At 43.5% G+C, this 25,135-nt stretch overlaps 1 protein-coding gene across 1 annotated transcript in view; it reads right to left on the bottom strand.

The window, feature by feature from the left end:
* Nucleotides 1-2,089: 2,089 nt before the first annotated feature.
* Nucleotides 2,090-25,135, bottom strand: part of UBN2 (ubinuclein 2) — a 102,412-nt gene continuing 79,366 nt past the window's right edge. The window contains exons 15-17 of the mRNA XM_065415717.1: nt 5,487-5,733; nt 4,712-4,801; nt 2,090-2,580 (exon numbers count right to left, since the gene is read on the bottom strand). Coding sequence (XP_065271789.1) covers nt 2,531-2,580; nt 4,712-4,801; nt 5,487-5,733 — 387 coding nt within the window. The 3' untranslated portion in view covers nt 2,090-2,530. The remainder of the gene's footprint in view (nt 2,581-4,711; nt 4,802-5,486; nt 5,734-25,135) is intronic.

Below are 25,135 nucleotides of genomic sequence, written 5' to 3'. Positions count from 1 at the left end.
TGGAAATGAGGCACACTTGCGGGATGGGGAGAAGGAAACTTGTGCTGTCATTGTCTGTGCTGTACGGATAAAGGGCTCTAATCTCCAGGACTGTCAACTGTGTACCTGTCACTAGATCTAGAATTTCACTTTAAAAAAAAAAAAAAAAAAAAGTATGAAAGTAAAGGATGGCAATATGAGTGAGACACCTTGAGGGAGGAAGTATAGAAGAGGGCAGGGTTCTCTTGGGGTGGGGGTCTTTTCCACATATTGCTGCTGGGTGGCCCTCCACTTCACCCCCTCAGCTACATGCACTATTAGAAGTGTGTGGTATGTTTGGCATAGGTCAAAGAATTCTGGCCTCACAGAATCTGCTTCCTTCCTCCCTTCCCGGGGTAAAAGATCACACAAAAGCAAAACTTAGATGCTACCCTCGGAATAGTTAATGGAATCTTATGCCTTGGAGAATTTTCATCTGAGTAGGAATGCCAGGGTCTGTATGAATATATACACCCTTTTTGAAATTAACCTTGATGCTAAGAGTTGTAATTTTGTCTAGCCAACATGCCACCTACAGAACATTTACATTAGCAGAAAAACACAATTTGCCTAGTGCCACAGGGGTGAAATTCAAAACCTAATGGATCTTATTTTGGTTCAATCTGTCATTTACAGAAATTCCTTGTGCAAAATCCTTTATTGCTGGGCTCAACCCAACATTTATTTATTTTTATATGATATATACAATATATATTTTAAATTCATGTTTATATATAATTTATATATATATAAAATTAAAGAGATCTAAATAGAAAAAAGAATTGTTGTCTGGTCTTAAGAAAAATAGTTCACATGTCAAAGAAAATGGAAAGCTAAAAGTTGGTCTAGCAAAAACACTAGAGATTTAATAGCCAGAGGTCAAAGTTTGTACTTGGAAGGTGTGAGGTGACCATCAGTCATAAGTACAATCTCAGATCAGAACTACTGGAAAGTTCAAGACAGACTAGAATTCCAGTATCTTTGATCACAGGAATATACTGGGTTTGCAAGAGAAAGGGCCTCAAATCAGAAATTGTGATATTCCAGATCAGAAGATCCCATACTTTCTTACTTTTACGTTGCAATTTCTGCCATGCTTCTCTTTCCACTTATAGAAAGATGGGACTCAACAATAAAGTTTTAATCTAAGAACCTCTTCTGTCCTATTGTCAAAAGTGCAATGTGTGCTAAATGTTTCCTAAATATACAAATGGACTACCCAATATATTGCTATCCAAAAATGAAAGCCAGCCTTGCTGTCTTGTATTACCATGCAGGGCAGAGTTCAGGTCATGAGTACCCCAGGCCAGCAGAGGCCGGGAATGCTAAAGAGACAACACATTCAGCCCCAGGAGGAGAAAAGGCACCCCAGGTCACTTTTGAATGATTCCTCTTTGGCTAATGCTTGAAGCAGTATAACTTGGCTCTGAAGTAAGCCTCATCCAGTTCTCCTTAGCTGAAGGGTTTACTACCATGTCTAGCTTTTGAAAGTAGTTGGATGGAAGAGAGAACGGATCCAGCAGGGATGAGGAAGTGCCCTTGTGTTTTATGAAGGATGTAGATTCTACACTGTAAATAGCAGAGATACACAAGGAGAACCAATTGAAGAAATGAAGCAAGTTTAAGGGTGGAAAACCATAGTGTTCATCTTCCAAAAAAATTAGGTGTGGGGAGATAAGAATGCTGTCTGATCTGAAACAAAATTTAGATTCCATTTTATGTAAAAAAAGACAGAATTTTTTTTTCTTTAAATACCAATCACTCTATGCTAAAATTAAATTGGGAGTAGAGACTAATGGAAACCCCTCTTTACTCTTCTCCTGCCTCTCCAACAGGGAGATTCTCTCTTTGAAAGGGAGCTCTGCCTGGGGAGTAATGAGACTGCTTTAGCCACAGGACCAACAAAACCAAACAGGGCCTGTATTCATTAGGCTTTTCCAAAGAGGTAATGTTGGACAAATGTCTGTATCAGAAACTATCTGTGGAAAGTTTACTCTTATTTATGCCACAGAGTGCCCAAGCAGAGACCGTCTCTGGTCTGCACTACATATGGTCCACAACCATATGATACACTCAGGGCCCATTTATATTCTTTTGCAGGGACCTTCAAATTGTTAAAGTGGATAGCTTCCTACCTCCCAGGATAGATGGAGAAATTTACTCCATCTCTCTTCATGCTTCCTCCTTATCATTAGGCATTACCCAGAAAGTAAACATTGTGCCACCGTGGGTTTGACAACTGAAACTTGCCAGTCAGAATAGATTTTAAAAGGCTGAGTTTCTTTAGGTAAGCTCAAACTCTGATCAATCTGCATGAAAGCCTTTCCTCCTTTTCCTCCTCTATTTGATCAAGTATTTTCTTTTTCTTCTTTCCTCTCACCACAGTGCTTGGGATCAGAGTATGTAAACATTGACAGAAACAGCAGCCCTGTGACCATGTAAGCACTTTCCCAACCGGGCAGATTCCATCAGCCAATCAGAACCGCTTCATGCTCCCGTGCTCATCCAGAAGTCACTGGGTTTTCCGCTGTAACTTAGTGTCCCCTTTACTTTGGCCTCCATCTGGAATTTGGGGGTAGGGGTAGAAGGGGGAAAGAAGAGGAACAAAGAAACACAGGTATAAAGTTCTCTTGTGATTATGTGAGTTACACTATAAATAAAGCAACCTGCATTGCAGAATACTATTGGATGCCCTGAATAGGTGAATTCCAGCAGCTAGTGAGAGTGCACAACTGTGACATGCAGTAAATGAACGTACTTGTTTGTACCAAAGGCTGTGACTGACTGATAAGTTGTCTACAGGATGTGGGCGGTTTCTATTTGTTTTTTAAAAATAAATTTAAAGTGGGGATGCCAAACTCAAACACTACTAAAATGTGCTGTCTTCATGGGGTGGAGGATTCCCTTATCTTCTCACCAGCTTATTTAATTTACATTATAATAGTTGATGCTTAACACTCAGCAGAAAAAACACTATTCTTTCTTGAAGTAACAGCTAAATTGTTGTTTGGGAGAGTGCTACGTCTAACCCTCAGGTCTCTCTAGCACTCTTTGCAATAAAGCATATAAAAATCAACCTATGGAACTTATTGCAAACAGTTGATTAAGAAAGGTTGAACTGTTTTCACAGGCTCTTGAAACAACACTCCCTAAAACCCCTGGAGCTGAGCATTGTGTGGGTGGAGTAAAGAACAAGCCCAGCTCCACTCTGCCCACTTCAGACCCCCACTCCCTGTTTGAGCCACAACTCATGAAGTAGCCAAGGAAATTCCATGTCCTAAATTGCACAATCCTTTACAACTGTGGAATGATTTTTCAGCCATACTGAGCTTGTGGACTGTAACAGGGCAAAGCAGGGCCCCCCTTGGTCCTGCCTCTGCTCTGATCCCAAAACCACTCAGAGATCCTTAGGTTCAGCAATCACCGGTGCAGTTTATTTACAGGGTGCAATCCCACCACCTTCTCACCCTATACAGCTTGGGGTTTTCAGCCTTGAGGACTCCTTAGCCTCAGCACCCACAAGGGAAGAGCTACCCCTCTCTGGCTTCCGTCCGTCCGTCCTCTGAGCCTGTATATAGCCACAGGCTAATAGGCTGGCAGCTGTTTCCCCTTTGCCAATCAGGCACAGGTTTCTCTAGCCAGCTCCAATTTACCTCCCTTAATTGGAGCTGGCATGACAGAGGGCTGGCTCAGCAGTTCCTGCCCAGCACCCTGTCACATGGTCCAAAAAAGATGGAGAACCACTGCTTTAGACCAGGGTGCTCAAACTTTATTGCACCGCAACCCCCTTCTGAAAAAAAAATTACTACATGACCCCAGGAGGGGGTACTGAAGCCTGAGCCCACTCAAGCCCCACTGTCATGGGCATGGGGGGCGGCCAAAGCCGAAGGGCTTCAGTCCTGGGTTGAGGGTCAGTAACCTGAGCCCTGCTGCCCAGGGTTGAAGCCAAAGCCCAAGCCCCAGGAGGTGGGGCTCAGGGTTTGACCTTGAGCCCCAGCAAGTCTAACGGCAGCCCTGGCGATCCCATTAAAACGGGGTCGCAACCCACAGTTTGAGAACCGCTGCTCTAGACCATACTGCCTTAAAAAACAAAACAAAACAAAAAAACCCAATAAACTAATCCTCTCAGAAGGGACAATATTTGTCTGAGCTAATCTGTCAGGAGTTTTCAACCTGCTCGTCCTATTGAAAGTATGAGGTGTTGTACATATACAAAGGAATTAAAGAAAAATCAAGAAGCTGGTAAATGGAAGTTCAGCGTCACCTCCAAAGGGGAAGAATAGCTCCTCAAATAAGTCCCTCATTCATCTTGTAACCAAAAAAATAATTATTTACTGGGTATTAATAATTCTATTTCATTGCAATCTTAGGTCTCTAGCTTCCAGTGCAAGAAAGTTCACTACCTCCAAGATTTCTGACCTTTTGAGGCAATGGCAGTGACAACTTATGCATGAAAGACCCACCATTCCACTTCCACACATAAAACTGCAATAGCATGTGCACCATTTGCCATTACAGCAACCTGAGAACATTCCAGCCACTTCCTTTGTTGTCTTCGTTATCTTCAGATCATCATCAATCTGGTCCCCAGCAAGGAAGCTGAAGCCCAGATAAATTCTCAGGCCAAAAAGATAAATTTGGCCTTTAGGTTTTTAACTTCTGAGAAATGAAGGAGGGGAAAGGATTTCCTTACCTGTGTAAGCTTGCTGCAAGTGAGCAGGCAGAGGTGAATGAGACAGCGTCGCTGCATGCTGGGCACCTGGCTGCAAACCCTTCAGTAAATCTGAATGAAATGAAAAGATTGAGGGGAAAAAGCAGGAATTCAAACCCAATGTATACAAGAAGGCGGTCATGTTTAAAAAAAGCAGCCTCTTATTTTCAGAGCTATATTGATGGGCACTACATAAATAAGTATATGCACATCAGCACATTCCCATTACTTGTTTTAAGCCAGATTCCAAACCTTAAATGAGATATCAAGAATTACATGATAGCACTATCACATGTGGAATAAAGGGCCAATGGGTTAACATCACCAAAAGTTGGTCCATTCAGTCATGTGTTTTATTCAGTACCCGAGCAGGGGGCATGTTAGAAATGCAATCCTTTGGACTATTTCAGTACACAGAAAGGTCCTATTGCCTCCAATAATAATCCAAGTGGAAAGTCTAAAGGCTTTTTCTACAAACGAATACAAAAAGCAAGTTCAAATCCTACTGTATACTATGGACATGTATACTGGTCATCTTCTTGAAGAAAATTGTGACTACTTTTTAGAATCATACACAACTAGAGACTTATTATATAACACATTATAACACTGTACTTTGCCCAGTCCAACTTTAAAGGAAGTCAGGCAATGGTGTTTCCATCACTTCCTTCCCAATTTGAGTTCGCAAAGTATGAAGTAAGGAAGGATGCAGTTACCGCTGAATTAGATTGCAGTGTGAATAACTAGTTTCACTTACTTTGAGCTAGGCTGTGGTGGAAAGCCGCTGAGGTAGATCCCGAGGTGGTTGTTACTCCAGCTGTGTCCGTCCCAAAGCCAAGCAGCTCCAAGGGAAATTGGAAGGGTACAGTCACAGGAACAAGGCCACCCAGCATCCCAAAAGGGGTCAATGGTGCAGACGTCACATTCTGATTGGTTACAGACAGGGGTGATGTCATAAGAGTCAGAGGTGAGGCATTTGCCAGTAACGATGCTCCTGCTGTTGACTGTACAGAGACAGGGGTTACAAATAATAACAAACAAATGTTTAAAAGTATAACTGTAGCACCTAGGAGCCCTAGTCATGGACCAGGACTCCACTGTGCTAGGTGCTGTACAAACAGAGAAAAAACATCAGTTCCTGATCCGAGGAGTTTACAATCGAGGCCCTACTGGGACAAAACCAAGAATAGAAAGTTAACAGAATTTAAAGAATTGAAATGTTTTTGTTATATCTGGTGTTCCTTAAAATACCAAGCTGAACTCCTTAAAAGTATCTGCTATCAATGTTTGAGTTTTTCTTCACATTGTTGGCTTGTTACATAAGCACAGTTTTCACTTTTATAAGATTCAGGCATAATGACATTCTTGTTCATCTCTTGTGATTGTAGGGTGACCAGAGGGCAAGTGTGAAAAATCAGGATGGGGGTGGGGGTAATAGATGCCTATATAAGAAAAAGCCCCCCAAATCGGGACTGTACCTATAAAATCGGGACATCTGGTCACCCTATGATTGCCTTCAGTCTAGGCATAACACCATTTCTTTGTTGGTTGTACACGAGGAGATTACTCAGAGCTCTAAAGAAGAAATTTCCCATTAATTTTTTGCATTGTTATTTTTAATTTAGTAAGAGTAGCTCTGAAATTTTTGGAGGCATGGAACCTCTTCCCCTTCAAAACATATACTTTGAAAACATTGAGTACAGCTTTTTGATTTCATAACAAGATACTTACAATAAGGAGTCCTGAAAGCCACAACTCTATTTAAAAATGGCTCAATTTCAAGAGATACATGGCACTGCAAATAAGTGGCCATAATCACACTAATGAGAATTTCAGAAGGAAGGCAGGAAAAAAAAATCTTGCTCAGAGAAAATATAATCTCTGCATACCATTTGATATCCAAATTACATTTGTGTTAATTTCATCTCCAGGTTGGAAGCAAGAAGAGCCAAGAATATTCAGGTTTCAATACCCTCCAAAATGCATTAATTAGCCTGCCATCTAAATACCAGCAACTGTCCAGCTCATTATAGTTACCAATTCTGCAAAGACACAGAAGTCATATGATAATTCCCTGCGATTGCACAGGCTTTAGGCATTAGTGTACCTCAGTCCCTCCTATTCTCTGCCTCTGGCACACAGTCTCCTGTGGGCTGTAATACTTGGTCTAATTTTGGTTGTTGGCTTTAGTGTGTGAGTGCTGGTGGCCTGTGATATATAGGAGGTCAGGCTAGATCATCTGGTGATCCCTTCTGACCTTAAACTTTATGACTAATCTCTTCCAACTGTTTTCTTGTGAAATGTCTGAGAAACAGAGACGAGCTTTCCAGCACATTCAAAAGTAAACAAATCCAGGCTCTGGCAGAGTAAAGGGCAGGGAAGAACATTCCGGGACTGAAGACATATACAGATTGAGTTCCAGCTCAAGTGCCTCTGATCTCACCTACAGCTGCAAGGCACAATGAAAGAGGTGACCTCTGGTAACTCAGACCCAAGCCATTTACAGCTTTAAAAGGTCAAAACCAACAGCAGCTCATGAAGCAGCAGTAGGACAAGCTATCTCCACTTAATAATCAGGCTGCCATTATTTTGGACTAGCTTCAGCTTTGAATGATTGGCACTGAAGCTTGGTGGAGAGTAGGCTGTGTACTGTTGGTGGCTTGCGGCGGTACATAAGGTTCCCTTTGGACTCCTAAGAGGATTCTTCTCTCGGCGACAACGGTGGAGTGGTACCCACTTCTGCCTCTACATGGTGCCAGGGATCTGGGGACTGGTGGCATGCCAGAAATAGGGATGCTGGGATCAGGTAGGGCTTGCTCCTAGATGGTGCTGGGGGACCCAGTGCCAGGAAGGTGTCTGACGCACCCTGTTCCCTCCTGCTTCCAGACACTGGAGCTGGTAGGTGCCCCACTGGGGTTGGCGGAACCGGAAGAGAGAGAAGGTCCCTAGCCGCCTGAAAAGCCTCTGGGGTCGATGGTACCATCAGTCCGTTAGCACCATGCTGGCTTCCTTGTGTCTATGTAGGGTCCCGCACCAGGTTCAATGCCCTCGGCGTTGGTCCGGGGGTAGAAGAGTGGCCCAGCATGGGTCTCACTAAACTCTGTTCTCGCCACTTGCCTCTCTTCTGCACCAATGAGCGCCCTCTCAGTGTGCTGCTTCTTATGTTTCTTCCTCAGCACTGGAGATGGAGAATGGTGACGGGAAGAGCTCAGTGCCGGGGGAGCACTTCACATCGACGCCGAAGTACTCGGCGCCAAATCGGAGCGGCTTGGCTTTGAGACCGGTCTGAGGGCAGCTTCCATGAGGATAGCCTTCAGTCTGATGTCCCCCTCTTTCTTGGTGGAGGATCTGAAGTCCCAACAGATCTGGTACCTGTCCTTCACGCGAGTGTTGCCCAGGCACTTTAAGCAGCTGGAGTGCAGGTCACTCACGGACATAGGCTTGCCACAAGAGGCACAAGGCTTGAAGCATGGGGATTGGGGCAGGCCCAGCCCCTTGGGCGAAGAAGTCCCTCTACAATAGGAACTAACTATTCACACTAAATATATACACTAAAACTGCTTGAAACTATATACACTACACTATGACAACCACAAATGTAGAAAAAGTCTGAAAACCACTAGGAAGAAGCCTTTCTGAAGTAAGAAGGACTGTTCCAACGACCGTAAGAAGAAACTGCGAGGGTGCGGGGCCAGCAGCACACCTTATACCAGCGCATAAGCGTGCAGCTCCAGAGGGCGCTAGAGTGGCCCAATGGATACAAGAGAAAAATCTCTAGCAATGGGGCACGTGGTGCACACACACCTAAGATGGAAGGGACCTGAAAAACCACTCAAAGAAGAAAAATTACTTTTCAAAGATGGCTGCTAGGTGCCAACACCACCATTGCCATAGATTTTATGGCCATAAAGACCATATTTTTTGATCTGTGCTGACATCCTGCACAACACAGGCCATAAAATTTCACCAACTGATTCCTGCATCAAACCTATAACTTCTGGTTCAGCCACATCATCTTTTAGAAGGATATTCTGTCTTGATTTAGTTACTTCAAGCAACAGAGAATCCACCAATGGCTAATTACTCTAACTTAAATTTTGTGCCTCACTTCAAATCTGAATTTGTCAAGCTTCAGCTTCCAGCCATTTGATCTTTTTATGTCTTGTCTGCTAGATTAAAAAGCCTTCGACTATCAGAAATCTTCTCCCCATGAAGATAGCTAGACAGTGATCAAGTTATCCGGATCCAACCGTCTCTTGGATAAGCTAAATAGATTGATCGTTAATGTCCCCCTATAAAACAGATTTTCCAGACCTTGAATTGTTCTTGTAGCTCTTTTCTGAATCATTTCCAATTTGCCTTTTTTGAAGCATGGACACGGAACTGAACACAGTACTCCAGTAATGGTCTCACTAATGCCATACATCTCTTCCTACTCTACTCAATATTCCCCTGCATATACAGCCAAGGATTGCCTTTGCTTTCTAAGTAGCTGCATTGCATTGTGAGCTCACATTCAGTTGGTTATCCACCATGACCCTGAAGTCCTTTTCTTCAAATCACAGTCACCCAAAATACATTTTCCCATCCTGTAAGTGTGACCTATATTCTTTGTTCCTGCATGGATTTAGCTGCAAACACATGTTTGAGTGAGCCCAGCTTACCATGCAATCCACATTGCTCTAAAGAACTAACCTGTCCCCATTATTTACTGCTCCACTGATTTTAGTGTCATTTACAAACATTACCAACAATGAAGTTTTCTTCCAGATCATTGATAAAGATATTGAATACTTACTCAAGATAGTTAAATCCAAAGCAGACTGCAAAGAGTTACAAAGGGATCTCACAAAACTGGGTGACTGGGAACAACATGGCAGATGAAATTCAATGCTGATAAATGCAAAATAATGCACACTGGAAAACAATTCCAACTAAACATACAACATGATGGGATCTAAATTAGTTGTCAACACTCAAGAAAGATCTTGGAGTCATTGTGGCTAGTTCTTTGAAAACATTTGCTCAATGTACGGCGGCAGTCAAAAAAGTTAACAGAACGTTAGGAACCATTAGGAAAGGAATAGATAATAAGACAGAAAATATCAATGCCATTAAATAAATCCTTGGTATGCACACTCCTTGAATACTGTGTGCAGTTCTGGTCGTCCCATCCTAAAAAAGATATATTAGAATTGGAAAAAATACAGAAAAGGGCAACAAAAATGATTAGGAGTATGGAACAGATTCCATATAAGGAGAGTTTAAAAAGACTGGGGGACTGGTCAGTTTGGAAAAAGAGATGACTGAAGGGGAATATGATAGAGGTCTATAAAAATCATGAATTGTGTGGAGAAAGTGTTATTTACCCCTGATGTCACCCAATGAAATTAATAAAGCGGCAGATTTAAAACAAACCTAACGAAGTACTTCTTCACACAACACACAGTCAACCTGTGGAACTCTGACAGGAGATGTTGTGAAAGCCAAAAGTAAAACTGGGTTAAAAAAACGATTATGTAAGCTTATGGAGGATAGGGCCATCAATGGCTTCTAGCCAAGATGGTCAGGGACACAACCCCATTCTCTGGGTGTCCCTAAACCTCTGGCTGCTAGAAGCTAGGACTAGACAATGGGATGGATCACTAAAATTGCCCTGTCCTGTTCACTCCCTCTGAAGCACCTGGCACTGTCCACTGTTGGAAGACATAACACTGGGCTATATTTACCACTAGTCTGACCCAGTATGGCCATTCTTACATTCTTGTGCATAGTATTGGACCAAAAACAGATTCCTATGGGACTCCACTAGAATTATTGCCATTGGACTCCTATTCCCCATTTTCAATTCCTTTGAGAGCCATCAGTTAACGTGTTATTAATCCATTAAATATGTATGGGATTGGTTTTGTATAGTGCTAATTTTTTTAAATCAGAATGTGGTGATATCAAGTCAAATACCGTTCAGAAGTCTAAGTTACTTCAATTACCGTTGTCAATCGAACACCGTCTGATCTGATGGATCAGTACAGGATTGTGTATGTAATGTGGACCACTAAGGACAGAGTTCAAGACAATTACATTGCTTTTTTCCCCACTTGATCTCAGATTGGTCATACAAGAAAACTTTGATATTCTCAACAAGAGCTCGGTGGACAAAGGAGACAAACCTCCATACTTAATCTGGAGAAGCTAAAATAATCAGAACGATCACACCCATAAGGTATGAAGGTGCTTGAACCACTGTCAACTTTCTGGTATCACTCATTGCTGGGTGGTTGTTTTAAGGGGCTGGGGGTTATTATAAAATATAAACTTTCATTTAAAACAAGTTACTAGCTTCCCTCATTGTGAAGAAAACCTTCCCAATGTGAACGGCAATTCTGTCCTGAATCTACAGACAGACAGACTGAACCACCACCACCACCACAGCAAAATGTGATCCACATTATTATTCTGAAACCTAGTTGTGTTCATCCTTTAAATATTACTATAAATGGATCACTGCCAAACATAACATGCCTCTACCAAAGGGCTCATCAACTAAAGGCACAAGTGAAAACAAGACCGGGGAGGAGACACAGTTGGCTTTAGTACTTCTTGATACAGAAGTTGAGGGGAGATTATTGTTTATTAATGGGAAAGGTATTTCAGACCTATCAGGTGGTGCAGAAAGCAGCAAAGAAGGTAGTGGAAGGAGATGAAGGCAAAAAAATGACCAGGGTGAAATTATTGAGAACCATAAAGGTGAAGAGAAGCTTGAACTTCATACAGGAAAATAGCAGGAACTATATAGCAGGAAAATGCAGAAATTTGAGAAGCAAGAGACATGGTCAGGAAAAGGAAACTGCATTTTAGATTAACTGGAACAGGAAGATATCCAAGTCTGACAAGCTGGAGAGAAGGTTGCAGTAACTATGTTGACATTCAAATGGTCATAATTTACTATTTTACATTTTAAGGGGGGGGGGGGGGAAATCAAGCCAATGTAGTTACGCAATGTGGCTGGATGTTCCATTAATTGGAAAAGACATTCCACAGAAATAAAACTTCCAGCCTTCAGCAGGTAATAGCTTAATGGAGAAAATATCAAGTATGAAATACCTATTCTTCCAGGAACCACAGGTTCATATTCTAACAGTCAACTCCTTATCCTTCTGAGACAGATAAATTGAGTGTCAGACAGTTTACTTTCTGTTCATCTGTAGAGAAAACCTTAATAATCAAGCTCCTATCTGCTTCATGTGCATTTCAGTAGATTATGTGTATTTTTACTTGCACTGTACTTTAACAAAAGTGCATGTGTCGGGGAACTGAAGCCTTTAATACTTTGTGTACATCCTGTACACATACATAATAAATGCTTTGATTAGTTGATGTTGTATATGGTTTTCTTGATTTGAGGTGAAATAAACAGCATGTTTTAAAAAGCGTATTGCTGCTTATGACAGATAGCATATATACCCATCCCCACAAGTCATATGTTGTAAAATGCTGCAGCTGTTTAACAGAAAGTAAAGAATCTTTCTAGGTGTAACTGTAGGACTAATTTTTGGTTTAGATAGGCAGAATGCAATTACCCTAATTGGAATTTGGCCAAATAACCAGAGCCATTGTCCCTACTCTTCCAAAAGTAGCATGGAATCTTTAACAGCGATGAGTGGTCAAGCATTCTATTTTACATCTCATTCTAAAGATGACACTTTGACAGAAACCCAGCACCTCACAACAGGATACTGTGCTATTGGTACAGTAACAGCTCAGTGGGAAGAATATCATTCACTAAATCATGAATACCTTTTATTTACAGAAGCCTGGGTATTCTTTAATAAAAATTAATAACTGTATTTTGCTCTTATATAAATGCTTTTCATCTGTAGATCTCAAAGCAATTTACAAAAGGAGGTATCAGGTCTACCCAGCAAGCCAGTGGCAGAACCGGAAATGGAACACAGGTCTTCCATGTCCCAGTTTAAGTGTTTTATCCACTAGATCACACAGTCTCCAAAAATGAGTTGCTGGGTCTCCTCTTTGGAAGTTTCTAATGCAAGCTCTGATCAGGTACGACCACTTTGGTTTACATCTGAGGAGATTACAGCATAAGATGGAAGGGGTAAAAGCCATATGGTAAAACTAAGCAAAAAAACCCATACAGCACCAGCACTCCCAAGTATTACACTACAACCAGAATGCATACATCAGAATAAATCACTGAGAACAATAAGGGAAAATGTCAGTTTCAAGCTTGCAAGAGGGTGACTAAACAGAAAAAAATAAAGCTATTTTGAAAGCTGGGAGAAGGATTTTAGTGCATCTTAAAAAATTTCAAATAAACTGCTGCATTAGGTTCTACGGATGTGACATTAAAACACAACAAACTTTCTCAGAGCTCTCTGATCAATACCATGGGTACACAACGGCACTTCGTTTAAAAGGATTTCTTTGTTCACACTTTCAAAGCAGACTTGAACAGTTGGCTTGCTGGCTGGTTTGTAAGTGCTGCAAGTTTATACTGGCTGGATGAGTTAATGAATAAGAGGTTACTTACCTGTAACTGGAGGTTCTTCGAGATGTGTGGTCCCTATTTGTATTCCAATCGTGGATGTGCATGCAGGCCATGCGCCAGAGGGTTTTTGTAGCAGTGTCTGTTGACCCACACGTCATGTGTCTCCTTGTGCTCCGAGCCAAGGTTATAACAGGCCGTGCGGGTCGACGCCTCTCCAGTGACCCTTTTACCGCTGATAACGTTAGTCCACAGCAGAGGGGATGGAGGGCAGTTATTGGAATACAAATAGGGACCACACATCTCGATGAACCTCCAGTTTCAGGTAAGTAACCTCTTCTTCTTTGAGTGATGGTCCTTGTATGTATTCCAATCGTGGGTGAGTAGCGAGCAGTAATCAGTGTGGAGGTGGATACATGGATGCAGGAGGAAACGCAGCTTGTAGTACAGTACAGTACACGGCAGCGTCCACAGCCGTCTGCTGTGGCCTCCTCCCTGAGGTGCTTTCTGAGGTGAAGTTGTCGCACACCTCCCAGCTCTGTGGCGGGAAAAGCAAACAGCGATATGGGCTTCCCTGAGGCAGCAGAGACAGTGCTGGTGCTCATCATTCATGGAGAATGAGCGAGGGCAGGAAACACAGTTCTTAAACCCAGGATTGGAAGGCATAGTCCATGGGAGGAGGAGGTGGTCGAGGTCAGACGCCAACCAGGGAAAACTATCACTAAGTAACTATCAGAATTATGTAAAACTATCTACACTACAAAAAACAACGAAGAAGAACTATGTAGGCGGTAGAATAAAAGCTCTCTTAGTGTAAACACTAAGATCGCAGAGGAACAGGGGTTCTAACTCCAGCCATGTGGCAGTAAGAGGGAACTGGAGAGGCATCAACCTGTATGGTGCATGGCATGCATGCGCACCTACAATCGGGATACATAATAGGGACCATCACTCAAAGAATGCAGGCTTTGGTTTCATTTCCTCCTCCCTACAAACCTTTGGAAATAAAACATCATCATCCTTCATTTTGGATAAGTGGAGATGATTCTCCACTTCTGGTGCATTAGGGATTCTGGTGCCTCTCTGGCAGTGCAAAACAGCCCTTAAAGATAGGTTAACCAGCCACAAGTTGGCCCATCACCCCAACGTTGGAGGAATCTCACTTGGCATAGAGCCACTATCTTCCTTCTGGACACTGGGACAGGGGCATGGCCAGTGTTCCATTATGCCTATGATTCAAATTATGAGGTTGGCTTAAAAATCTGTTTATTTTTCTTCACTTTCTGATTTCTGAGCCTTTAGGTTACACATGGGTCACATTTTGAAGCTTTTCTCCACCAACATGAAGGCTAGAAACTTGCTTAAAAAAATGTAAGCTGAGATTTTTATGTAATAACATGACTCCAGGAACTGGAGCTTTAAGTAAAATACCTAATACTGTGAGATTTGCGAAACAATTGTGAAAGCTGACAACACAATTATGGTTGTTGAGGACCACTGGCTGCTGGAGTAAATTAGAGCGTGTATATTGGGGACTGGACTGGTGCCTGATGGTCAGGGCGGGGAGTACAAAGCTACCCTTGTCCCTACCCTGATTTTCACAGAGTGCTCCTTGGACAGACCCAAAGATAAGGGCCAGAGTGTGTTTGATGTGGAAAACATTAGCCTGGGGAGTCTGCAATAGGGCTTAAAAGGTTTACAAGTAATACACATCTCAAACACACAATCGCCTTTATTAAATGAGGATTTCCATGGACCAAAAGGATCTGTGAGTGGGGTGGGGATAGAGGACAATGCCTCACACCACCCAACAGCAATTCCTGCAATCAAATAGAGTTCTACAAGACCAAAATGTTGTTGTGAATGTAAATAGATATAAAGCAATAAAAGGGCAGGCAACAATAGTAGGGCAGGGGGATATGGAGGGTTTAAAGAGGAAGTTTCCAGAACCCAGACAGTGTGATGTAGATATTCCCATCTGACACAAGGGAGAAGAAGAAAAGACATACATATATTTAAAAATCTATCATCTAGGTTTCTTATTAATTAGAGAAGATGATGACATTGTAGAAAAGCTAAATGATTTCTCTCCGGTTTTCAGCATGGAGGATGTTTGGGAGATGCCTCCCCCATTCCCAGTAATAAAGATGAAGCGCTGTCAGAGATTGAAGTATCAAAAGAGGAGACACCTGAACACACTGATAAATTAAACAAGAAGTCTACTGGATCAGATAGTGTATATCCACCGATTCTGAAAGAACATCAGAATAAGTGGCTACGTGGTTAACAAAAATATGCAATCTCATCCAAATGAGCAACTGTACCTGAGGAATGGAAGATAGTAAATGTTGCACCTATAATTAAGAAAAAGATATTAGATATCATCCTAGAAGTTACAGAACAGTGAGCCTTACTTCAGTACCAGGCAACTTGGTTGAAAAGATAATTTAAAAGAGAATTATTAAACACTTATCAAATTCATCTATGAAGGAACAGGCCAGCACAGCTTCCTTAAAGATGTCATGCCTTCCCAATCTACAGAAATTCTTCATGTGTGTTGCGAAAATGGTGAATAAAAGAAAACCAGTTGACAGTTTATTTGGAATTTAAAAAGCCTTTGGAATTTCAAAAAAGCTTTAAGTAGCCACAGCGTACATTGTAAAAGTACTCTCAGGCATTAGAAATGGGCTAAATCCTTATCTATATTAAAAGCTGCATCTGTTTAAAATCACACCTTTAGTTAAAGTTAAATTGGAGAAACTCTGAATGTAGGGAAGGCTAAGAGACAAATATGAACAGTAAGAATAAACTCTTACTCTTTGCTATGGCCAACGTTTAATCAGTAAGTCCCCAAAGATCGATACTAGTGTGGACAGGACTCCTGTCCGGGAGTGTGCGAGCCTCTTGCACATACCAGCATGACGAGGAACAGCTGTCAGTGAGCCTGGTGCCCACCCCAGTCGGCAGGGCTGAGGGCAGCACAGCCACGCTGGAGGAGCTGTCTGGGCTAGGCGCTTGCTCCTGCAAGCAGTGGCCTGACATGCTACTGCTTTCGCCTCTGCAGTTCCTGGCCTGATTGCTGGCCATGGCCCTCCTGGTCTCTCTCATTGTCACTAAAGCCCCGCAGCATTATGGATATAAATTGTGTATCTGCACAGGGCCTTATACATGGACCACTAATTCAATCTTGTATGGCATGCTACTTTTTCACAAGCCTTTCAATAGTTTTTTATTTTTATTCTGGAATTTCTCATTCTGAGAAAACACACTGAACACTTTACATTTTAATTTTCCATTGTAAGTCGTACCAACTCTCTTAGAATGCTGAAAATAAATGTCCCTTATTTTTGTCCTCCTTTCCCATATTTTTAGTTGACTTGGAAATTAACTATTTGTTTGCTTCTTTTTGTATTAACAGCAATTCCAACAGAGCAAAAAAAAGTGCGCTCATACATATAATCCAATCCTACAATTCTCAACTGGGGTTTAATGCAACTAATAACAGTGTTAGTTAATTGCTTCTACTGAGTCAGAGAGCACAAGCAATTGGTTTTTTGTTGGTACGATTTTTCAAACAGCTGCATGACATTTTCTTAAACGGGATATTCATTAAAAGAGGAGCTAGTAGTGACCCCAGTATTAGGTTACCTGGCTTTACATTATAAAACTTTCAACTTTTTAAAGAAGTTCTAATACCGCCATTATTTGCATCAGGTCTTTACAAATTTGGCAGGGAGAAAGCCCTCATGATAGAAAAGTCTGTTTTCTTTGTCTCACAAAATTCATTCAGTTTTAACTGAGATGTAAGTTATTAAAAATGACCATTTCCCTTCTGTCACTTACACTCCTCAGAAAAATTTTGATAGCACACTAAAACATAACTTAAGAACCATTCTAGAGAGCTGGGTTCATGCTGCCATCAAGCAGCAGCAACAACACAAACCAAACGGGAATGGTTGGGTGCTATTTGAGCACTGAGCCAGGCTCCTCCCCGGCCCATGGACATGAAGAAAGAAAATTATTTAATTGCATATGTTTACCAATGCTAGGAATCTGGTAATAAGAGAAATCAGAATTTAAACATTTATGAGCATAAATTCAGCCTAGTTGGTATTGCTCAAACCTGGTGGGAAGATTCACATAAATTGAATGTTAAAATCAATGGTTATAAACTATTTACGGAGCACTGATTGGGCAAAAGGGGAAGGGGTCAAAAATGGCATTAACTGTTTTTGAGTCACTGACAACTCAGAAGAAAATGATCTGGAATGCTTACATATCAATATCCTAAAAGATAAAGCACAAGATGGGGTACTAGTTGTGGTTTCCTACAGACCACCAAAATCACACTAGAGAACACTTGACTGGCTCCGTAAGCATTATCTATACTGTGTTGGAAAGAAAGCTGAATTATTATGGTGGACGTCAATCTGAGTGACATGTATTTACAATCTCATGATGCCCATAGTAGGATAAGTGGTCTTTTAAAGGAGATGAAACCAGCCCCAACTGTGAAACTTTGCTCACCTCCCCAGGTGGAAAAGATTAGCAAAGTCACACGACAGGCAGATCATGTGTCTAAATCAGTTCTTTGGGGTCGAGATAAATATGTTACTTACACTATAGAAACTGTAGTTCTTTGAGATGTTGTAGTCAGCATGGATCCCATTGTAGTTGCACATGTGCCGCTCATACATGAGATTGAATTCCTTTCATTAGTAGCATCTGCTGGGGCTGTGCACATGCCCGGAGTCTCCTCATACTCCTGCACAAGTGCATAAAAGAGGAGGATGGCTGCAATCCTCCTTCAGTTCTCTCACAATTCAAAGCCTGTGCAGCTGAGGACTCAGAAAAGCAGGGATGGAGGGCTAATTGTGGAATCCACACTGACTACAATACCTCAAAGAACCAGTTATGTAGGTTGAATAACAATATTTTCCTCATCAAATGTGTGTCAGTGTAGATCCCATTGTAGGTGGCCTGGAAAGCAGTATTCTCCTCTGCATGGCTAAGAGGACTATCAGTTCTGTTAATCAAATAAAGATTTAAAGATAGACGTTCTGGGTCTTCTGAACTTGGCATCTGCCCTAGCTGCCATGTCAAGTGCATAATGTTTAATGAAGGCCAGTGTGTTACATCACATAGCTGCCTTACAAATCTGTGAAATTGGCACATTTCTGAAGCAGACTGATGAGGTCCCCTATGTCCTGGTGGAGTGAGCCTTGACATTCAGAGGGAGAGCTGGTAACAGGTGGAAGTACACTGTGTAATCAACTTGGAAAGTAGCTGAGAAGAGATTAATTGGGCCATTTGATATACCTGATATGGCCACAAAGACAAGGAGGAGAGCTAAGGGCTCAGTCCTGTCTAGATAGTAGAGTAGGGCTCTGGAAGTGTCCAGGGTATGGAATTTTTCTCCTGGAGAGGAGTGAAGTTTTCAAAAGAAGTCTGGTAAGGTGATTGATAGTCTGATTCAGGTGAAATCTTCAAACTTGGGAATGAACTTGGGCTTTGTTCTCTTCACAGGGAAATGATGGTGATATGACATACACGGCAGTCCAGCCATAAGGGCTTAAATATCACTGACCCTGTGTTGACATAATGGTGACTAGAAAGACCATCTTGATGGTAAGGTGGTACGGTACATTGAACATTCTGATAGAGATTTGGAGGGAGGCTCCATGAGCTACAAGAGGATCACACTGAGATTCCAGGAAGGAACGGGTCTCTAACTGGAGGGCAGGCATGGAGAAGGCTCTTGAAGACTCTAGACACTCTGGGGTGAGAGAAAACAGAATGTGACTGAACTGGTGCAAGATGCACAGATATTGCTGGTAGATGGACTTTGAGAGAGTGAAATGTCAGCCCTGACTGTTTCAAAAGTAGCACATAGTACAGGATCACTGGGATTGGGGCTTTGACCAGATTCACATAGTTCTAAATTGGCCATATTAAATAAAACCCAAACCAAAACAAAAAAATATTTCCATTTCACAGAGTAGGTTCTTCCTGTGGAAGCCTTCCTGCTCTGCATAAGACTCTCTTGCACCTGTCTGGAGCATTCCCTGTCAGTGATACTCATCTAGCCAGCATCCAAGCTGTCAGATCCAGCAACTGTGGGTCCAGATGCAGCATCTGACACCCTAGATACTATGTCTGGGTAAGAGGGGAGGCAAATGGGAGGTTGGCTGGACATCTAGTGTAAGTGTGATTGCCAAAACTGTTTTGGCCAGCATGGGGCTATCATGACAGTGACCTTGTCCCATCTGATCTTGGATATTATCCTGGGGATCAGGGGAATCAGTGGGAAGGCACAGAGGACAGCATGAGACCACTCAAAGAGAAAAGTGTCTGGCAGAGATCCTATAATCATGTTGCCCCCTAGAGCAAAAGGCTTCACATTTGGCGTTCTCTGCTAAGGTGAATAGGTCTATGATCAGGGTACACCACCTCCGGAATATCAGTCCAGGCTGGATTTCTGCAGTGACCACTAATGGTTGGTTACCATGTTTCTGCTCAAGAAATCTGAAATGTTGACCCCTGGGGGATGAAGAACTAGTGATAGGTGATGCATGGAGGTATTGTCTATCAGGATCTGCACTACAGAGTTCCAGGTAGGAACACAATACTGGCTAGCCTGATGGCCCTTAGCTCTAGATCATTCCTGTGGGGATTGGTCTGGCTTTGAGCAGGGGGTTGGACTAGATGACCTCCTGAGGTCCCTTCCAACCCTGATATTCTATGATTCTATGTTTAATTTCAGATGATTTGGGAACTACACTTCTCATATTTGGAGGTGATTCTGGTGGTCAGCCCAACCTGTCCCTAAGGCATCCATAATAAGCGTCACTGTCAAGGAAGGGGCTGAAAAGGACAGTTAATTCCTCACATTCACGGTAAGTTCTAGCAGACTGGGGGTGGTACTGTAACTAATCCGTAAGTATGGTGTTTGTCTAGGGAGTACACTGTTCTTTGCCTGTGGTCGTTACAGCACAGGCTAAGTCTGGAAAGTGACATCACATTAAGTATACACTGGCATGTGTCCTAGAAGTGCTAGGCATGTGTGAACTGTCATAGATGGTCTCACCCTTGTCTCATGTAAAAGGGACCTGAATCTGTCTTCCAGCAGGTATGCTCATGCTGCCTGCACGTCAAGTAGTGCTCCTATGAATTCTGTCGCCTATGATGGTGAGATTTGCAATTTTTCATAGTTCACCAGGAGCCTTAATAGAGAGACTAGGGATAAACAACTTACTCCATGGCTGTCTGCCTCATCCTGGGGCTTTCCCCTGAGCCTGTTGTCCAGGTATGGGTAGATATGAAGTCCCTCCCTCCTCAGATGTGCTGATACTACTGCCAGGCACTTGGTGAATAGTCACAGTCTTGTGGAGAGTCCAAAAGGTAGAACTCTGTATTACTAATGTTTGAGTACCACCATAAATCTTTGACACTTCTGCAAACTGAGTGAATAGCAACATGGAAGTATGTATCATGCAAGTCAAGAGTCATGAACCAGTCTTGAGCTCGGAGAAATAGAATAATGGAGGTGTTACAAGCCTGAATCTGAGGTGACTTATGCATTTGTTCAGTCTCCTGAAGGCTAAATTAGGACAAAGTCCTCCTTTCTTCTTTGGAATAAAGAAATACCCAGCAGAGAAGCATCTTCCCCTTTATTCCTGAAGCACCTCTTCTATGGCTCCTACCCAGAGAAACAAGGCCACTTCTGTTTGTAAAAGGCTCCTGGAATGTCTTAGTAAGTGTAATGCACTGACTTATTTAACTAGGAGTGCTTGGCAAGTGGCCACTCACAGCTGGAGTAATGTTGAGGTGTAGGACTTTCTCCTGAACAGATACAATTGTTTGGGATCTTTATCTATTGGTGTGTTCTTGACCAAATGTAATTTCTCTTGGGCGGGGGAGACTACTAGAGAGCCAGGGAGGGGGTGCGAATAAAAATACTCACACCTGGAGGGTGACACCTGGTATCCTTTTTCAATACATTTTGCCATGGGTGGTACAATGGCTGGTGTTTGCATAGAACTTTAGTTTGGTCTAGTAATCCCTCATTTATGGGGATAGTAATTTGGGCAGGGCCTGCAGCTGACAGGATATTGAATAGTCTGTGATACTTCTCCGATGTGACCAAAATCTCCATCTCCAATATGTCTTCAAATTGTAATAGGAGCTCCTGAAATGCTTTAATATTTTCCAATGTCTGTATTGGTGCCAAGGCAACTGCCTCATCAGGCAATGAGAAGAGGTCTTTAGGAGGCAACACTGGGTGTTAGTGGGTCTCTGCCTCCAGGTCCCATTCTTCTGGGTATTCTGGTGTCTGGGGCCTTGTCAATGAAGCTGTAGTGGAGGGAGATGATCGTTTCTCTCTTGAAGGGGGAAAGTGGCTCCTCAAGGAATGGGAAGACTGAACCCAGTAGCCCCAGAAGGGTAATGGAAGCATACCATACAGATAGGAGGGTGATTGATAGGCAGAAGAACTCTCCTGGTAATGCCACTCAGGGATGGTATGGGACATGACTCTCTTCTTGGTGTGTGAGAAAAAGTGTGCTCCGATGATGAGTAACTGAACAGTATAGCCCTGTCAATGCCAGAGCTCTTGTCTGTACTTGTAGGTATCTTTATGTCAATGACTGTTTCCACTACTCATTTCCCCAGTTCTGGGATCGGTGCCGGCAATGGGCCTCTGGTACTGGGTCTGGTATCAAAGGAGTCTGATACAATGCAGTTTGCTCTCACACATTTTTCTTCGGTACTGAGCTTCGGAAGATTTATTCAACAATACCTTCTGATGCCTCTCTGCATGGCATGGGAGGAGACAGAGCTCTTCCTCAAACTCCTACCCAGATGTTCTGGGCAGCATCTGACAGTGATCTGTTTCAACATCTGAGGCAATGCCTTAGATATCTATGTTGCTGTCAGTGCTTTTTCTTTGCTCAGTGTGGCTGTCTCTGCTGAAGTCTTAGGGGGTGTCACCTGCCTACTCATTGGAGCCCTGGTTGGTGCAGGTTTGGCTGGTTCCTGAGCCTGGATTTTCTGGGTCTGATGCCATCCTCCTAGATTGTTCTAAGAGATGAAGCTTAAGCTGTGTGTCCCAAGATTTTCTTGGGATGTAGGATTCACCCAGGCAAAAGGAGGCACCTGTAGTGCTCATCTTTAAGTGGGATAAATCTGTCACACAATGGCAGGGCTTGAAGCCCACTAATTTTGATTCTTCCATCTTATACAAGGCAATCTACAGAGGGGGTTCTGGTCAAAGGATTTCAATCTGGACAAGGCTAAAAGAGCCCCAAAGGTTAAAAGTAAAGTTTTAAAGGTTGCTCTGGAATTTTTCAGAGGTTTTGATGAAACCATGCTAGAGTTGTCAGCAGATAGGACGGCGCTAGGTTCAGTCTCGCTGCTGTGGGTGCTAAAAGGGAGCTGAAGGATGGTCACAGCTGCCCCACCCTTTATGCCCTTGTGTGGGAGCATAAGGCAGTTCAGCTCAGGGTGCATGTGCAACCCCAGACAGACACTGCTAATGGAAATAATTCAGTCTCACATGCATGAAGTGCATGTATGCCTACAGTGGGATTCACCCTGACATATACCTGAAGAGCAGAATCCTGTGCAGAGCCAAAGGGAAGAGAAGAAAAGATTTCAGTTAGAAAGCCCTGGGAGTTGCTGCTCAATAGAGAGCAAGGAGAGACTCCAAAGAGCCGAGAAAGGGCTCAGGGAGAGACTGAGCAGAACTTGGGAAGTACTAAAAGCTGGGCCCAAAGGGTGGGCTGAAGAGTGTCTAAAACTTGAAGACAGACCCTCAGGGTCTGGGGTGGAAGACTTTTGTATTCCGACCTCCAGTCTGGACTGTTTGGTGTAGTGACTTGGCACTCCAAATAAGTCATTAAAGAAAAAGTGCACCTTACTCATTTGGAGGGCCAAATCATTGCAGCAAACAATCCAGGGTGGAGGTAGGGAGATGCAACCTGAGTGAGGGGAAACCAAGGCAATGGCTACCCCAAAGCCAGACTGGGTAAGGCAGTGCTGCTACAACTGGTGTAGTTTGCAGAATTAATCTGACAAACCCCCTTTAGTAAAAAGAAAAGGATGGAGGACATTCTACAACTCCTGGAGAGCCAACAGAAGCAGGAAGATGCATGGCTGGTACCCAGGAGCTATGACAGGAACACCAATGTCACCAGCAAGAGACGAATGTCCTGATGTGTTTCAGAGGTAGAAAACCTGTACATCAGAGGTTTGAGTGCCCTGGGTGGCAGTGCGAACACTGGGAGTGGGCTCAGGGAAAACAAACCTCAGGGACATATATAAGAAGCAGAGGCACTGAAAGGCAGAGACATAGAGGGGTAAGGGGCTGCTTGAATGTTTCAGGTCTGGAAAGGTGGATCACTACTTCAGGAGGGTCTTCCCCTTGAAGACCTGTGAATATGGTAAGTAAGATAAAAGGAAATAAATTCCCAGGCAGAGAGGTGAAGATGGGGAAACACTATAACCTGCTGGCAGAAGCAACACAGCAGGAGAAAAAGGGGCCTTCTCTAACCAAGGGTGGAGAGAGGGGTCTGGATAGAAAAACCAAGAGAGGCTCTGTGAACAGGAGAGGACAAGAAGCTTAAGCTGGAAGCTGAACATAGCAAGCTTAGAGAGCTCATAGGGAAAGCAGAGCAGCTGCAGGCTTAGGCAAAGGACACCAAGCAGTGAAGAGAACTGGTTAGAGCAGTGGTGGCCAAACTGTGACTCCTTTACAGTTAAAGTGCAGCTCATGGAGCCCCCCAGCTCAAACCCTTTCCCCCCGCCCCCCATTCTCTGCCTATCAGACTGTGGGGGAGGGGTGAGCTCAGGGCTTCTGCCCTGCAGCGGGATGGCGGGACTAGTCATTTCTGGCAGAAGTCTCTGCTCCTCAACTCTCAGTAGGCACCCTCACCCCCCAGCAGCTTGAGTCACGCCCTCCACAGGCACACACCTCCTCTTACCCTCAGTGGCTCCTCCCTGCAGCTCCCAGGCATTTGCCATTGCTTCTTCACACAGAGCTAACAGCTGGGAGCTGCAGAGGCGGGCCACTGCTTTAGCTCTGCGAGGAGAGGCAGCAGCAAAAGCAACAGCTCCCATCAGTTTGACGCTGCCTCTCCCCACGGCCGTAGTTCCCAGCTTGCCCAGCTCCAGCAGCTGCTATGCAGGGAAGGGGCCCGGTGGCAGCATGTGACTGAGCGAGGCCAGCAAACCCTGATAAAAATTTGGGTGGGCACGAGACCCCATGTGCCACTCCCCCCCCCCCCCCCGCCACGTTGTCTCTGGCTTCTGCACAGCGAGGAGGGGTTCTCGAGGCTTCAGCACCGCAGGGTGTGCCTGCCGGGGCTCAGGGCTTCAGCAGGAGCAGGACTGAAGCCCCAAGCCCTGGCAGGCTCTCGAACTTCTGAAGATTGTTGTATGCAGCTCAGAGGGTCAGTAAGTTTGGCCACCCAGGGTTACAGGAAAGAATGATCAGAGCCATGAAACATCTTATGGAGTGTGGTAAAACTGTAGGCACCAAGACCTTCATCGGTGGTGAGACATTCACCCTCTTGAGCCAGCATATGGAGAGGCAGCATTATCTGTGGGAGTTTTGATTTCAGTTTTTCAAAGCATCCAGGCAATAGCAGCATCAAGGAGGTCCAGCAACTAGAGTGGGTCAACTGCCATAGATACAGAAAGGAAAGAAGGCATGGGCACTGCCAATTGAGTGCACTGATTGTGAGCAAGTGGGACATGGAAGATGGGTTTGCTCTATATGAACAGTGACTGTAAGCCCTGCCTATTTGCACATAGCATCAAGAAAATGTGAGGCGGCCTAGAATACTAAAGATACTGCAGGCAGAGAAGCAAACTGTCTGGTGTCAATGGAAATGAGGTTCTGGTAG

Source organism: Emys orbicularis, chromosome 1 (assembly GCF_028017835.1).
Source record: "Emys orbicularis isolate rEmyOrb1 chromosome 1, rEmyOrb1.hap1, whole genome shotgun sequence".
Classification (NCBI taxonomy): domain Eukaryota; kingdom Metazoa; phylum Chordata; order Testudines; family Emydidae; genus Emys; species Emys orbicularis.
Note: the sequence above shows the minus strand (reverse complement) of the source record. Positions and strands in the feature narration are given on the sequence as shown.